The sequence below is a fragment of the Saccostrea echinata genome, unplaced genomic scaffold (genome assembly GCF_033153115.1).
Source record: "Saccostrea echinata isolate AGI-Se365-2 ecotype Australia unplaced genomic scaffold, CSIRO_AGI_Sech_v1 ptg000060l, whole genome shotgun sequence".
NCBI classification, from domain to species: domain Eukaryota; kingdom Metazoa; phylum Mollusca; class Bivalvia; order Ostreida; family Ostreidae; genus Saccostrea; species Saccostrea echinata.
The window spans coordinates 4470985-4487283 of record NW_026889809.1 but is presented as its reverse complement, the minus strand read 5'-3'; the positions used below and the strand labels follow the sequence as shown (position 1 = coordinate 4487283).

General features: G+C 35.5%; 2 protein-coding genes and 1 non-coding gene across 4 annotated transcripts in view; 2 read left to right on the top strand and 1 right to left on the bottom strand.

Annotated features, from left to right (window-relative positions):
- The window catches only part of LOC133175063 (uncharacterized), a 399658-nt gene extending 387172 nt beyond the window's left edge, over window positions 1–12486 (top strand). Inside the window, exons 1-3 of one of the 2 annotated variants that reach the window (XM_061310173.1) lie at window positions 8873–8897; window positions 10916–11101; window positions 11816–12486. In XM_061310173.1, coding sequence (XP_061166157.1) covers window positions 10920–11101; window positions 11816–12014 — 381 coding nt within the window. In that variant the 5' untranslated portion in view covers window positions 8873–8897; window positions 10916–10919 and the 3' untranslated portion in view covers window positions 12015–12486. Of the gene's footprint in view, window positions 1–8872; window positions 8898–10915; window positions 11102–11815 lie in introns of those variants that run through there. The other variant, XM_061310174.1, reaches the window with a different exon arrangement.
- On the top strand, window positions 2849–6499 carry LOC133175001 (uncharacterized). Its single transcript, XM_061310095.1, has 3 exons — window positions 2849–2892; window positions 5395–5589; window positions 6288–6499. Exons 2-3 carry the CDS (start codon window positions 5408–5410, stop codon window positions 6481–6483), a joined length of 378 nt encoding a protein of 125 aa, XP_061166079.1. The 5' UTR covers window positions 2849–2892; window positions 5395–5407; the 3' UTR covers window positions 6484–6499.
- On the bottom strand, window positions 8666–8737 carry Trnae-uuc (transfer RNA glutamic acid (anticodon UUC)). The gene has a single exon. It is a non-coding gene; the product is annotated as a tRNA-Glu (tRNA).
- Window positions 12487–16299: the final 3813 nt, after the last annotated feature.

Here is a 16299-nt window from a genome sequence, read left to right as displayed (position 1 = left end):
AATATCAATTTTTTTTTGTGGGATTTTTTGTTAGGTTTTGTACTAATGTATTGGACAATTAAAACAAATGTTGAATATTTGTAACTTGTTGCTTAATGTATATGCATTTAAAAAGTAATGAACTTAATCAAAGGCTAACTTGTCATGTTTCATTTTCATGTGTGTATGGCACGCCAAATTCACAAAAATTAGATAAACAAAGTTTAACAATTGATAAACTAGGTTTGTCATTTGTAAACTATAGTTTACGAACTGTAATCTATAGTTAACGATTTGTTAATTATAGTTTTCATCTGTAAACTATACTTAACGGTTGTAAAGTGTAGTTTACGAATGCTAATCTAAGTTTATCGGTCTGTAAATAAACGTTAACGATAGATTTTACGGATAAATATAGATTCTCATTTGTAATCTATAATTTACATTCGTTAACCATAGTTAAGAGTTGTTAATCATAGTTTCACAAATCGTGAAACTATATTTTTCAGATAACTATGTTTTACATTCGATAATTATAGATTTCGGTCGTAAACCATAGTTAACTGTCATAAATACTCATAAACTGTATTTAACAGACGTAAACTATACTTAACGATCGTAAACGATAGATTTGAAAGACATTTGCCAATCATAGTTTCTCGTCATAAACTATAATTCACACTCGTAAACTATAGTTAAGAGTTGTTAAATATAGTTTATGAATCTAAACACCTGTTAACTGAACATTAACGATGGTTTTCAATTCAAAATCTAATTTAATTGCTAAAGGAAATACTGAATGTGTTTCATTGCCGTAAGTTTCTCTTGTTGGTAATCTTCAATATATAAGTCAAGCTTTCAGCTCCTCTTTTGATACCAGCAAAGCTCAGTCAATTTTGTTTGATCAGCGTAAGAGGTTGGAAAGACGGCAAGGATAATTCCGTTGCTGATGAAGTAAAATTGGATTAAAAACCGTCAAAGTGCAATTTTCCTTTCTTTCTCTGAGAAATAAAAAAATAAATTTTAATCAATAATTTTCCTGTCATTTTCTGTTTATTTCCTACTAGATTTGCTGTACAATGAAAGAACATTTACTTATTATGTCAACAAGAAATATATATATTTAACAACCAATGAAAATAACCGTTGTATATAGCTAATTCTTATCATGATCATGCTGTAACTAGAATTAACCTATCGATATGTATAATTTACGGACAAAACTATTGTTAACTATAGTTTTGATCGTAAAATATACTTTAGAGTCGTGAAATATAGTTTTACAGAAAACTGTGCATCTCCGATACAAAATCAGAGATTCTGGCGTTAAACTGTGTTTCTCAACTGTAAAACTATATTTATCAAAATTTTGTGAATTTGGCGCCTTAAATATCTGTAAACTATAGTTTACAACCGTAAATTATAATTAACATACGTTAACATATTACAGAACGTGAATCCGTATTTGTTTTGCAATTGCAAATGACTGTTTGTTGTGTTAAGTATAGTTTACACTTGTAAAACATAGATTAAGGCGTTAACTATAGTTTAGAGATGTGAAATATAGATTAACGTCGTTAACTATGGTTTACGGTCCGTAAACTATAGTTTACAGTCGATAAACCTTGTTTATTAACTGTGAAAGTCAAATTTTGTTTAGCTCACTTTTGTGAATTTGGCGTGCCATAATAATATGTATGCATTTTGAAGGGAGGGTACTAAAGTTTCGATATTTTTTTTCATAGCATACTAATACTCGTAAAAAACAGTTATAACAACAAGAATGTTTGTTTTTAACCTAGAATTGAGAAGTTTAGAAATGCACTTAATAAACAGAGGTGTGTGTTTTTTGTTTGTTTGTTTGTTTGTTTTTTAAATTTATCTTTATTTTATTTTATTTATATATTTATTTATTTTTGTACAAAAGCACCCTCTCCCTTCAATTCCTTCCTTCACAATATATCTATTGCTATTTCCTTTCAACAAAAGAAACTTCTGACCCATGTCACATTCTTCCAGTTTTACAATTTGTAAGAAAAGTTTCGATTCCAGTGTCGAGATTTTGAAATCGTTTGGATGGGGATAAACCTTAAAACAAACAATGCTGGCCAAGGCTTATTGACCATATTTGTGTGGACATTACAGCCACCAATTTAATGGATTTCCGATGACCTAGATTTGTGCATTGACTGGATCCTCCGCTATTAAACTTCCACACCGCCTACGATTTGTGGATTATTTTTAGATACAGTCGACACCCGAGACAAAAGCCTCACCCAAAAATTTAGGAAGCAAGTATTTCTTTAGTATTGTTTTATAACGCTTAGATTAGAAATGCATAGTTAAAATCATATATGTGGCCAAGGAGTGTAGTGCAGATTTTATTTACATGTTAACGTGAAAATATGTTAATGAATGTTTACGTTACGATGTACACGAGGACAAGAGAACCGATTCTTGTAACTCATCTTGCACTTAAACAGGTTGGAGAGAATACTCGAAATCGGGTATTATCCGTGAAATCGCGTATAGTCCTCGATATCAGGGTATCGTTGAATCCGCGAAATCGGGTATACCGTGCAACTTTCTATAAAAACAGAAAAATAAAGCAACGGCGCATTGTCTCAGTTAGTGTTACTTGTACTTCAGTAGATAGAACGTTCTATCGTTAAAATGACATTGTCCTACGGACCCGGTTTAACGATAGAATTCGTTCCGTGTATTGGCTATGTAGCAAAATAAACACGGGCGATAACTCGAACTCTGTGCATTTTCTATGAACAATCCAGAGAGTTCCGAATGTCAACATGGCGTTAAATTTGAAGCGAGGAAAAAATGTTGAGAAAATGAGTTGAATTTTCGTATTTATATGGATTATTTTTTAGGTTAAAAGGCATATACAATCTCAAAAAGGTTTGTTATGATTAACTTGGTTGTTATTTTCAGTGCAACTCCTTTTGTATTCTTCAAAATCATTTCGGAGTGGATCCACTCCGATTTGCTACATTGCAAGTATATGGGACGTATTCTAACTGTGGTGAGGGCTTGTCCCGAGACACAGTTAGATTATTCTAACTAGTACTTCAGTATCTTGGGAGTTTATTTTTATTGAACTCAATTTAAATGGTTGTCTGACAAGTTTAAAATCACACGACAAACACTGCTGGGGAAGCAAAGAAGGCACGGTGGCGTCTATTCTCTACTGAGAAGTTGATGGCTCGTTTTAATACTCCCCCTAAACTTCTCTACGAAAGGCCTAATAAAAGCAGTTCAGAAATTGACTAAATGAAGAACCAAAACCGGGTCCCACTTCGATCGGTGTTTTAGGATTGATGCATTATCATAGGCATATTTTGGATGCACAGATGTTGTTTAGCAAAGGAAATGCGATTATAAATGCCGATTCTGCTGACTTAAAAAACATTCATCACAGTAGAACACTTACTTGCGATATCTGTGTCACCGGATTCCTTCATTCATTCAAAACTGCGTTGACCTCTAAGAAAGTCTAAAACTTTTTATCCGGATAAATTGTATTAAATGTTTCAGTGTAAAATAGTTATCCGGAGAAATAGTTTTAGACTTTTTTAGAGGTCAAACGCAGTTTTGAATGAATGAAGGAATCCGGTATGTAAGGAATATGTAAGGAATGCTATTCAACGACAAAAAAATCAACTGATGAAAATGGATTCAGAACACCCCCCCCTCCGAAAAAATACTAAATAATATACGCGTTATATTAGTTTTTGCCGTAATTTTAAACATTTTAACCATTAAATAGTTTATACATTTTGTAATGAATTATTTTTATGCACAAGATGAATGTTAAAGCAATTAATTACGCATAATTAAATACGATAGAAAACCCCCTGTTTAAATGTCAGATTATTTTGTGTGTGAAATGTGTTTCCATATAAATTGAATTATTTACAAAATGTTCATGTTTGTCGTATTGATGTGGAAATATTATAAATTCCAGACTTCTGATATTTAATAGTTCTGTTGTGTTGGGTATGAACATGAAGAAGATGCAAATACATTTAACATTATATAAAATATAAAAGCAGAACGAACGTTTGTTTGGGTGCAGATCATGAAATGTACTAAGCTCCACGGGTATTTGTTGTCCTATGCGCATTAATTCAGACTTCCAAATTGATATTTGGCTAGTGATACCTTTAGATAACATTTGTCTCTAGGTGAAAGTTGACTCGGCAAAATGCGCCATCCCATTGTTTAAGTTTTATAAGGTGATTACACTGCCTATACCCCGATTTCGCGGATACAACGATACCCCGATTTCGGGGACTATACGCGATTTCACGGATAATACCCGATTTCGAGTATTCTCTCCAACCTGTTAAAGAGGATCTCATTGGGGGGGGGGGGGGTTACACATTGTGATAAAAGAAGTGATTTTTCTCTGTAAATCCATTCGATACGAGGATGTTAATTTAGTGTTTGGGTAACCTTTTAAGCTAGCCCTGTTTTATAGTATTTCAATTAGGAGTTGGATAGAGTGTTTATAACTATCCTCAGGATTGCACAAATAGATGTAAGACAGGATGTTGTAAGGCTTAATCCACACGTGCCGTAATATTGGACACTTGATACAAATATGATGGATCATCATCTCTAAATTGTTTGGAATACTAATACGTATTGTCTTCCTGTATATAAATACATGTGCCTACCCTCACTGCACATAATGTCGCCCACTGTATTATGGATAATGGTGATATCGAAAATTATATCTTTAGTTTTCATGACGTCACATTTTTATAAAAAGACAAGTCTGTGCTTTTTGTATGTATAATTTTCTTTTTTTTCTTAAAATTCCAACGACGCAACTGCACTAAAATGCTTTACGGCATGTAAACGTGGTTTTTGCGTGGATGATTTTTTTTTAATGAGTAAAGTTTCGCAAAATTTATGACCACGCGAAAGTTTTGACAAAAGTTACTGTAAAAAAAAATAATAAACAGACAAAAAATCATTTTGTAAATTCTGTACCTTCCGCAAAAAGAACCCCCACGTGAACGCCTTGAACATTGTATGGAAATCGAAAATGTCACCTTGTAAAAAAAAAAAATCCCCGTTTAAAGTACTTAATACATAAAATACACCCCCTCCCTCCTTTCCGAAGTTCTTGGCGATAAATTGTGCAAACGGTGACTGTGCATATTATCGCAACGACAAAAGATTTATGTTCCGAAATAGAAGGTACATATTGTCGCCCATTCTACATTGGAAAAAAGCTAGTATCGGCATATATTGTCGCCAGGTTCATATAACGATGGACAAGATGTGTACAGTCAAGATGTCCCTTTTTCCTCCAACACAACAACCATACTATTCACGCGCTTTCTTCCATTTATATCATCTCATCAAAACTAATATATTTTTTCTTTTCAGGTTGTGTTGAAAGATGGCGGAGATACGGGTTAAATTTAACGTTGCCATGGTTCTTGCTGTCGTGGCGGCTGAGATTCTAAGCCTGGTGATGTACACTCACTACTCCTCCTGGCACCATTCCCTGGGGCACCGGAATTTGATTGCCGCCATCATAGCCGACTGTGTTCTTGTTTACATTCTCAAATTAATCAAAGAGTTAGTTTATGATTTTGCAATATTTTAATGATATAGTCCCCACCCATTAGGATTTTATCATAATTACTTATTAGTGATAGTGTTACGAACTTCCAAGGTCGCCCGCGTGGCACAGTGGTTAGAGCGTCTGCTCTAGAGTTGCGAAGTAAGGAGTTGATCCTTACGTCGCGGGTTCGAATCCCACTGTGGGAAGTGGAGACCGGTCCTTCGGATGAGACCGTATAAACCGAGGTCCCGTGTCGCAGTAGGTGCTGGCACGATAAAGATCCCTCACTGCTCAATGGCCCTGAGTGCCGAGCATAGGACAAAATTTGCAGCTCTCCACCGGCAAGTGGTGACGTCTCCATGTGAGTGAAAAATTCTCGAGAGGGACGTTAAACAACATACAAACAAACAAACAAACGAACTTCAAAGTGCATCCATGAACCTTTGGAGAGGGGATAGAACACATACTTTAGATTAAAAAATCATTGACACTCAAAAATGTATATCTACTATACTATAAACATAATATGTTATGTTTATAGTATATGTACCTATGATTTGGTTACGTGACATAACACGGCTTTGGAATATACAACATCCAATGACCACCACTGATCCATTGTACAAAAGTGTAAACGTGATAAATATACATGTATACATTTTCTATGAATAAAACAACCTTTTATGACGTTTATGTTTTTTCAACCCTACAGGAATTTCTGGGACCCCAAAGACTGGGAGGATGCGGCTATTTTAAGCATGTGGCTAGCTTTGCTGTACCTTGGATTCCAGATGCCCCACGTGGTCCACAACACTTACAGTTTCACGCACTTCTTTTTTCACGTAGTACATAAATTTGCCATCTCCTTTGTCATGCTTTTCATAATGGAAAGATTTAAACGATATTGAATAAAAAAAAATGAAATACTGATTGTCTTGTTCTTATGTATTTTTTTTTTACTTTACTCTGTAGTGATCTCAGAATACTCAGAGAAAATAATATGCGCGAAATGATATTGCCTTTAGGTCACCTGAGTTTAATTTAGTTTTAGAACCGCTGAACCAATTTCAACAGTGTTTGGCATATACATGTAGCATCTATGGGTGAAGAAGAACTTACATTGTGAATTTTATGGTCCCCGCCCCCTGGAGCCTTAGGGATGGGGCCAAATCATCTAGATTAATGCAATCTTTAATTTTGTAAGAAGAAAAATATGTAACGTCAAGTGCCTATGATCAGGGTTTCAAACTGTTTGTGTGATGATTGTAATAAGCATAGAGCCCTCTTCAGGGCCTGAGGTTTAGGTGTTTTTTTGTTTGGTTTTTTTTTTTTATATTTTATTATGGTTAGGGAGGGGCTCTACTGATCATTCAGTGAAAATGCATAAATTCTTTAAAAATCACCCCCCCCCCCCCATATTCAGCAGGCAAACTAATTGCATGATTATGATGAGTACGGGCGCCTCTTTCAAAATTGTGAAAGGGTTCTGTTGTTACGGCGGGGCTTGATTAATTATTTAGTGCATAAATATTCACTGCAGAGTTCACTTCCGGTTGAGTGGCAAGGAGGAAAAAAGGCCAGACACAGCCCATAGTCGTCAAGCAGATTAGATTTTTTTATTTGAATAAATAGCTCACACACTCCGGTTGCTAAATTAGTCAAACTTTGAAGTATGAATTGCTGTTTGATATGGAATTAGTGTTCATAGATGAATTTGCAGATTATGCTTTATAATATTTCACTCGTGTGTGTGTGTGTGGGGGGGGGGGGTCGTCATGTCCTTTTATTACTTTTATTTTATCACCTGCATATGGGGTTTATGTCTCCCAGTTGATTCTATACGCAAGAGCATGCTCTACGTACGAACAATTTCTATAAAGAGGCAAGCTATTGACAAACAAGTTGATGAAACAAGAATATCAACAGTTTCGTTTAAAGTCATCACTTCGCAAGCTCTCTGATCGATACAATGTCCTTGTCAGTAAATGTAAAATCTATCATGAAGTCGAATGCTGACCGACGTTTTTCATACTAATTGTTAGGTCATGATTCTCCTCTTCCCCAATAATTGTGTCCCCTAAATGTTCTCTCTTTTTTTTTATTGGCTTGTCTTTCTGTTAAGCCCCCCCCCCCCCCAAAAAAAAAATCTTGTGATGATACTTTTTAAAAACTGCAAGACTTGCTCGTCTGGTTCCGTCGAGGGGGGGGGGGGGGCGAGGGCCGTTGCTGCAAGACTCGGACGCCTGGGTCTGTCGAGGGGACCGCCGAGGGCCGCAAAACACATTTTCATGTTGCTAGGAACAGAACTGGATCCATTCAATTAAGCGCTTGGTTTCCTTAATCTAGAGAACGCATACATCGGCTCAATCTAACTTCCACTTTTAAAAGTCATTACGATGGCTATTGAGAATCTGACTTTATCATTGGTCTTCACCTTTCATTTAACTTCGAACATACATGTACCCTGTGGAAAAACTGCATTATTATGATTTAGATAAAGGAAATTCACGCAAACATTGGATTTTTTTAAATGCTTAAATGCAGTATTAATGGGAAAATGTTGTGTTTTCTTTACCGATTTCTTTGTACATTTTCTCAACAGTTTCGCGTTTAAAATTCTATTGAAGGACAAACGCAACGTAGTTTTGAACTTTTTTAAAAAAAAAAATTTATTCCCTGTATAAGTTAAAAATTCCAATATTTGAAGGATCGACCTTTGTATTATTTTATGGTGCCTGGTAATACTATACACCTCCCCTAAATCAAAGTTATAAGAAACACCTGCTGCTAAAAGTATATTTTTGTTGATTTTTCTTTAAAAATTACAAGGATTTTCATCATTTGATATCTGTTAGAAACTCCTTGTAATGTATGCTGTATTTTTGTGTGAGAACATCTTATGTAAATATGATTTTAAATTGAAAATATCTTGGAAAATTAACAGTGAGAAAGGTACATTGTTGAGTACAGGTACATTGCGTATGTCCTTAAAGAACCTTTAAGTTCACATATTTCGTTCCTTTGTAATCATAGAGAAAAACTCTCTTTCTCGATAAAAAAAAAAAATTTGGTAGTAAGAAAAAAAATGCGTTCCGATGCCGGGAATCGAACCCGGGCCGTCTGGGTGAAAACCAGAAATCCTAACCACTAGACCACATCGGATTGCTTACTAATGTTGTAGTATAAACAAACATATTTCTTTAAAATCAGCGAAAGCATATACAGCTCTCTTTCATTGGATAATAAAACTAGGTCACACACAATACAAACAACGTCTAGGGTAAGAAGATACCTTGCTTTAAAAGTTGATAGAAATAGAAAGGTAAGTTGTTTTGCATGAAATTTTTACATGAATATTCTCGCACGTCCTTTTACGAACGCATCCAACCAATGTCATACTATTCGGGATATAGGGTCAAAATTTCTATGTAGCGTCTGATCGTGTCATATTGACCGAGACGCTAATTATTTATTTTACCGATGCCGACCAAAATGCATTTTTTCAGCAATATACTGCTCTCTCAGAAAAAGTAGAATATATTCAATACCATACAATGATGTTCCTTTCTTGTTGACTTTCTGTGAAAGCAAAAAGGCGTGTCCACGTTTCCTTTTTGTTTACATTCGATTTTCGTTTTGCCGTCGACAGTTATCTCTCTTGGCTTCCTTATCAGACAAGGCGGCTTGCAGTTTCTTGGGAATGAACTTTCTAACTTTAAACTACGCATTATCCAGAAAATATAATTGAAGCCTAGGGAAAGTTTGAGAGTTTTCATCCCTTGATGAATCATCCGTGCAAGTTTGGTCTAGATAGGGCTTGAACTTGAAGTTCAGTTCACTTGAAGAATGAGTCTGCTCGAAAAACTTTAACCTGATCACTCATCTGGAAAATGTAGGTCAAATACAGCATCTCTGAAACAAATCTGGTAGTGTTCATCCCTTGATGCATCATCCATGCAAGTTTGGTTCAGATGAGCCTCAATGTTTCTTGGTAATGGACCTGCCAAAAAACTTTAATCTGGTCACTCATCTTGAAAATGTAGGTCAGATCCAGCATCCGAAGCAAATCCAGTAGTATGTACCCTTAGATGTACGATTCTTGCAAGTTTGGTCAACATAGGACTTATTGTTAATAGGACTTATTGGCTAGAGTATTACATAATACCCCCCTCCCCACACACTCCCCCACTTCGTTGAGGTGAGCTAAAAAATAAAAATGATGAAAGTAATCAACCTATAAGTACTGTAAAAAGTTGAAATTATATTTTAAAAATATATGTTACGTTTAATCCGGAACTGTTTATGCCCATAATTGAATTGCTAGTTTCATATTACATTTAGAAATAAAACTCATTATCTACTGATGACTCGTGTAACTCAATCAAATTAAGTTTATGTATAGTATATATTAAAACTGTCCAAAAATGCTCTGATTAGTGCATTTATTTTTAAATAGCATCTATTCTCAAAGCAATTTTAAATTTTCCTCGAAAAATATTCACTGTGAGTACAAAATTTGTTAAGGCAGTTACTAGTAGTACTATCCTCAGAAAGTTCTGATTTTTTAAACATAAAATTTGCTCAAATCAAAAATTTTACGGTTGAATGGGTCAAGACCTAAAAATAAAAATAATGATGATAATAAAACAAACAAAAGCCATATGCAAAACTCGTAACTATGCTAATAGATTTTTATTTTAATTATAACGTTTGGTGACCCCTGTATAGTTAAAATTTGTCTCCACTATACGAACCAAGAACACATACGACCAAACTTTTTAAAATTTTTGTTACCTTTAGCAAAACTCTTGTCGAAACTTTTCATACAGCCATAAATTTAATATATATATATATATATATATATATATATATATATATATATATATATATATATATATATATATATATATATATATATATATATATATATATATATATATATATATATATATATACATGTATATATATATATACATATATATATATATACATATATATATATATTTACGTGGGTCTTAAGTTTTGAGATAACATATTTTGAACAGATTGGTGATTATGTGGTAAGAAGGCAGGTTTGTGGAAGTTTGAACATTCACATATTTTGAACAGATTGGTGATTATGTGGTAAGAAGGCAGGTTTGTGGAAGTTTGAACATTCACATCACATGAATATTTTAGAAATTTAAACTTGTGTTTGTAGCTACAAATCGGTCCCAGTTAAATATGTGTAAAAGTTAATATGTAATACTGAGACCAGAAAGATGAATTATACTTCACAAGAAAGGCGATTTTATTTCTATCTTTTATTACAATCATTCTTGTTTTGTTGTGTCTTTTCAGAATTATGGCTGAGCTCAGAATTCAGTTCAGTCTGTCTATGATCATAGCTGGTATTCTGGCGGAGGTGGTCAGTGTATTCTGGTACAATAGCCACTCCCCTTGGGGACGAAGGACAGGGGACCGCTACATGCTGGCAGCGATTGTTTGTGACGCCGGTCTTGTTATTGCCGTCAAGTTTATTATGGAGTAAGCCGTTTAGAATTTTAAGATAGGAAATACAAGTAGAGCTTTTTTTTTCAAAAAGTTTTGCCGTCTTTAGCTACAATCTTAAACAGTAAACTGACCTACACCTATCAGGCCGAATTATTCTTGAGCATTTCGTGGCTTTGTATTCTTCTTGAGCTTCTTACCGGTATTAGCCGCACCATATGAACGTTCAACCGGTTAGACGCTTGGCTGTCTCCGTAAAATCTGACTCTGCTGATCGGAGTTAACGGAGACAGCCGAGCGTCTAGGAATACAAAAAAATATTTAAGCTGTAATGCTTGCATGCAATAAAGGACTTTTCTGATTACTATGCAAATATAGAAACGCTTTATAATAATTGCTATAAAGCTTTAAGTGTTATAATAATTTAGATTCATTTATTGCCATTTTTCTATTTCTTGATTTTTTTAAGATTAAAATCTTGAAAAATTGTTAAGTCGTACAAAAATTAGATCACCAGAAAATTATCTCCCTTGCCTTGAACAGCATTTCAACCAATGAAATAATTGAACATTTTTACATCATGCAATTTCTACCAATCACAAAAGAGAGGAAGTGCATAGTCCGAAGACTGTAAAATACTTCAACTCTGTATAAAAATATCTTTACCTATTTAGAAAGTTGTCAATACATGTAGGTACTAATGCTTTAAATATAATGATATTTCATTGTTCTTTCAAATGTCTATTCCAGCTCTTTCTGGTCCGTCAGCCGTTGGGAGGATGCTTTCGTTTTGGCACTAACTCTGGCTGCTATATACGGATGCTTAGAAGGACCTCACGTTGTTCATAACTCTCGGAGCTTCTCTTGGTTTTTCTTCCATACCGTCCACAAGTTCTTGGTGGTGTTTGTTATTGCCATGACTCTGGTTTATTTTAGTTATTTGGGATAGTCAACCACGTCCAAATAGTTTACGATGAATTGTAGATGTATACATAACTGGTAGAATAGATAAATACAACACTCTTTCTGAAACTCCTTTTGTGAATAGACCTTCTGACATTTAGAAATGAAGTTACATCGAGTTTAATGAAGTGAAAGAATACAAGAATGACTGTTTAGAGAGATTATGTCATAAGAATTTTTAAATTTCAAGATATCTAATGCTGATATTTTATATTATACTTATTTAGACTAGAATTATATTTTCACCTTATATCTGTTTAATACATGATGCACAATTGTACGCAATTTTACTTACCTCTCTATATACTCTGATTATTATTTTTCTTTACTCACGTAGAATTCCACGGCTGGACAAACCGTATTAATATATACCTCAATTAGTCCTCTTTTTACATAATTATATACACTGTGTACAATATATTAAATGTTGTTGCAAAGAAGATAAAAGAGTTTGTTTATTTCTGCATCTTGTTTTTGTTAGAAAAAAAAAACACTGAATGAGAAAGTGTAGCTGCACCGTGAAGTATTCATCATCAGTGAACTGTTTTTATTAGTCATACTTGAAATCTGAATATATTTGCCAATGTATTATTTACAGATAATCAATGCTGGATATCACTAATATCTATTTATTAAGTTGAATTAACGAGACATTTAGATAGAAGTGTTCTCACACTTTTTTTTTGTTTCTTGACATGCAAGACATGCACGATTTGTGTCACAATACAGTCTGAAATGCATGAGAAATCGCGTCAAATTAAACTGTGTGACATGCACGATTTGTGTCACAATACAGCCTGAAATGCACGAGAAGTCGCGTCAAATTAAACTGTGTGACATGCACGAGATGTCGCGTCGCATTAAACTGTGTGACATGTACGATTTGTGTCACAATATAGTCTGACATGCACGAGATGTCGCGTCACATTAAACAGTGTGACATGCACGATTTGCGTCACAATATAGTCTGACATGCACGAGAAGTCGCGTCAAATTAAACTGTGTGACATGCACGAGATGTCGCGTCACATTAAACTGTGTGACATCCACGATTTGTGTCACAATACAGTCTGAAATGCACGAGAAGTCGCGTCAAATTAAACTGTGTGACATGCACGAGATGTCGCGTCACATTAAACAGTGTGACATGCACGATTTGCGTCACAATATAGTCTGACATGCACGAGAAGTCGCGTCAAATTAAACTGTGTGACATGCACGAGATGCAGCTTTACATTACAGTTTGATGTGCAAGAGATGTTGTTTAACATGACAGAGTGACGTGCACGAAAAGTCGCATTACATTACAATGTGACTAGCTGCAATAATGTAGCCCTCTCCCTTTTTTTTTTTTTTTGGGGGGGGTGGGGGGGGGGAGAGGGCTACAAATCCTAAGGATCTCCGTAATGGTGCAAGTGCGGGAGTGATTCACTCCCGCACGAATTTCGGCTTAAATTATCAGTAAATGGCTATTTAATTGACATTTCTTACCTGAACTCCAAAAATGTAGTTATGCAAAACATAAATCAGTCCAAACATACACAGAACAATCCATATATCGATTATTTTTCGTGTATGTCAACATCACAACTTGAATTTATCCGCCATGTTTACTGACCTTGATCGATTTTATTTTGGGACAGCCAATGAGACTAGGGATCTCTAGGGAGCGGATCTCTGTATGAATTACCTTATTTTAGGCATAAATATCGCTGTTTACGAAAAAATGTCACATGGAATAGTTTTATTTATGAATATTTAATGATGCCATACAGCATAATCATTTAGTAACCCCGAAAATCTACTTTACAAAGTAATTTATAATTTTCAAGTGCAAGTCTCAGTGCATAACGCGAGAACTGTCATGGCTTCTGATGAGAGCGACTGGTAAACAAGCAGATTTATTTTATCTGGTTTTCGCGTTTAACGGGCTATGTTGTTGACAGTGAATAAAAATTTCGCCTTTTTAGAAGTAAGTTGAATGTAAAAACAATTTATTGTAATGGTTATTGGAAACTGAAAACGCAAAGAAGACCCAGATGTAAGGTTAGAATGGAATAACCTGTCCTCCCTTAAGCTTAAAGTAGACTAGTCCAAAGGGTATAAATAAGACTGCATTGAGAGATTCAGAGTCTTTTGGGGAATGCAGAGCTGCAGTTAAGTAGAAGCAGGAGAAATATTTGGGTAAGAATAACGGATAAGAGAAAGGGAAAATAAAAGAAATAGATTTGCACCAGTGATAAGAATCTCGGGGAATTGAGGCGAGATACTGGGGGCTGTAGATCTGTATAAGAACGAAACTCCTAGTATCCGCTATCAATAGGAACCTGGGGCAAGGTACACGGTGCTAAGTCTAACAGTTACCAAGTCATAAGAATTCATCCCACATTATATATTCTTTGATTAAATATAATAGAAAAACCCAGATAGGTTTAAGAAAAATTATTATACTGTACATAGTCAAATAATTAGATCATAAACTCAGGTAGAGTAAGAGAAAAATTCATCCCCTGAGAACCCAACGTAGGGGTACACGTTACATTTTGGTGGCAGCCGGTAAGGGGATAGAAGTTAATAAGACAAAATTACTAGGTACCAGGTTCAGTTTACCAAGTGCTATTTACGAGGTTCAGTGGTACCAGGTACGCAGAGCCAGGTACGGTGTTACCAAGGACATTTTACCAAGTACAGTTTACCAGGTCCAGTATAACCAGGTACAGAGAGCCAAGCGCGCTGTTAACAAGTACTGCTTACCAGGTCCAGTGTTACTGGGGCAGAGCGCCAAGTAGTGTGACAAGGTTTTTATATACTGGGTTCAGTGTACTTTTCATTAATAATAGAAGGAGGAATCCGTAGGTCCATTAGAGAAAAGTAAGATGTCTGATAAAGAAGCGGATCTTTTGGCCGACCTAAGTGCTATAGACGCCATGCGAGAGAAACTAAGGGAATCTCTAGACAGAATGAAGTCTACACCAAAGACATCTACAAATCCAGCAAGGATACCGGATTCGGGAGTAGATATTAGATACAGGCCATTTGAATCTAGTTTAGATGAATTAACATCTAAATACACGAACACTTTGGACAGGGAAAAAGGTGCAACAGGTGGCAAAGAGGACTATAGGTACTTGATGTCCCCTAAGCCAAGTTATACATTGTATGAGGAAGAAGAAAATGAAGGTAGAGGAACATTTACTTCTGGGAGACAAAACAAGTATGAAGTATCAGGACAAGTTAAGCAAACAACTCTCCCTAAATTGATTCCAACAACAGGATTGCCTTGGAATACTAGGGGATATGCTGCTCCGTCAACAACGACAAATGTGACTTGGTCAGACAGCCGAAATGCGGGTACTGGCTCATTTTCTGTTCAACAGCCAAAACCCAGTATAGAGAGTGCAACAAATAAAAGCACGGAATATACTATGGGTAAAACAGTGATGAAACCAGCGACATATGATGGAGTAGGATCTTGGATTGACTACAAGGCACACTTTGAGGCCTGTTGTGATATCAATATGTGGAGCGCTCGACAGAAAAGTTTGTACTTGGCAGCTTCGTTAAGAGGACAGGCTCAAACTGTGCTAGGAAATATGAGCCCAGGTACAGCCTGTACATATGAGGATTTATGCGATGCCTTAGAGGCCAGGTTCGCACCGGCAAACCAAACTGAGTTATATAGAGCAATGCTGAAGGAGAAAAGACAGAAACCCACAGAAACTTTGCCAGAGTTAGGTGAAAGTATTCGCCGATTAACTCACTTAGCCTACCCAACTGCTCCCCGTGAAGTAACAGAAATGATTGCCAAAGACCAGTTTGTCGATGCACTAACAGACTTTGACATGAGACTCCGTATTCAACAATCTCGACCAAAGTCACTTAATGATGCGGTGCGACTAGCAGTCGAAATTGAAGCATTTTGCAGAGCAGAAAGGCAACGAAGACATGACGTTGGGTTTGCCAGGAATGCCACAAGGGATCAAGAAAATAAAAATGTGAATCATGATGATGGCAGTGTAAGAGAAGAATTTAAGAAGCTTAGGGATGAGTTACACATATCTTTAAGAAAATTAGAAAACAAAATCGAAAACCTTTCAAAAGAGGAAATCAATAAACAATCCGAAAATACTGAACCACAATCACCTGCTTTTCCGTACAAATGCCATCATTGTGGGAAACGTGGACATAAAATCAAAGATTGCTTTTTGAGAAACAAATCTAACCCAGTCCCGGTACCAGTGCCAGGAAGCAGACCCAGGGCGAAGAACAAT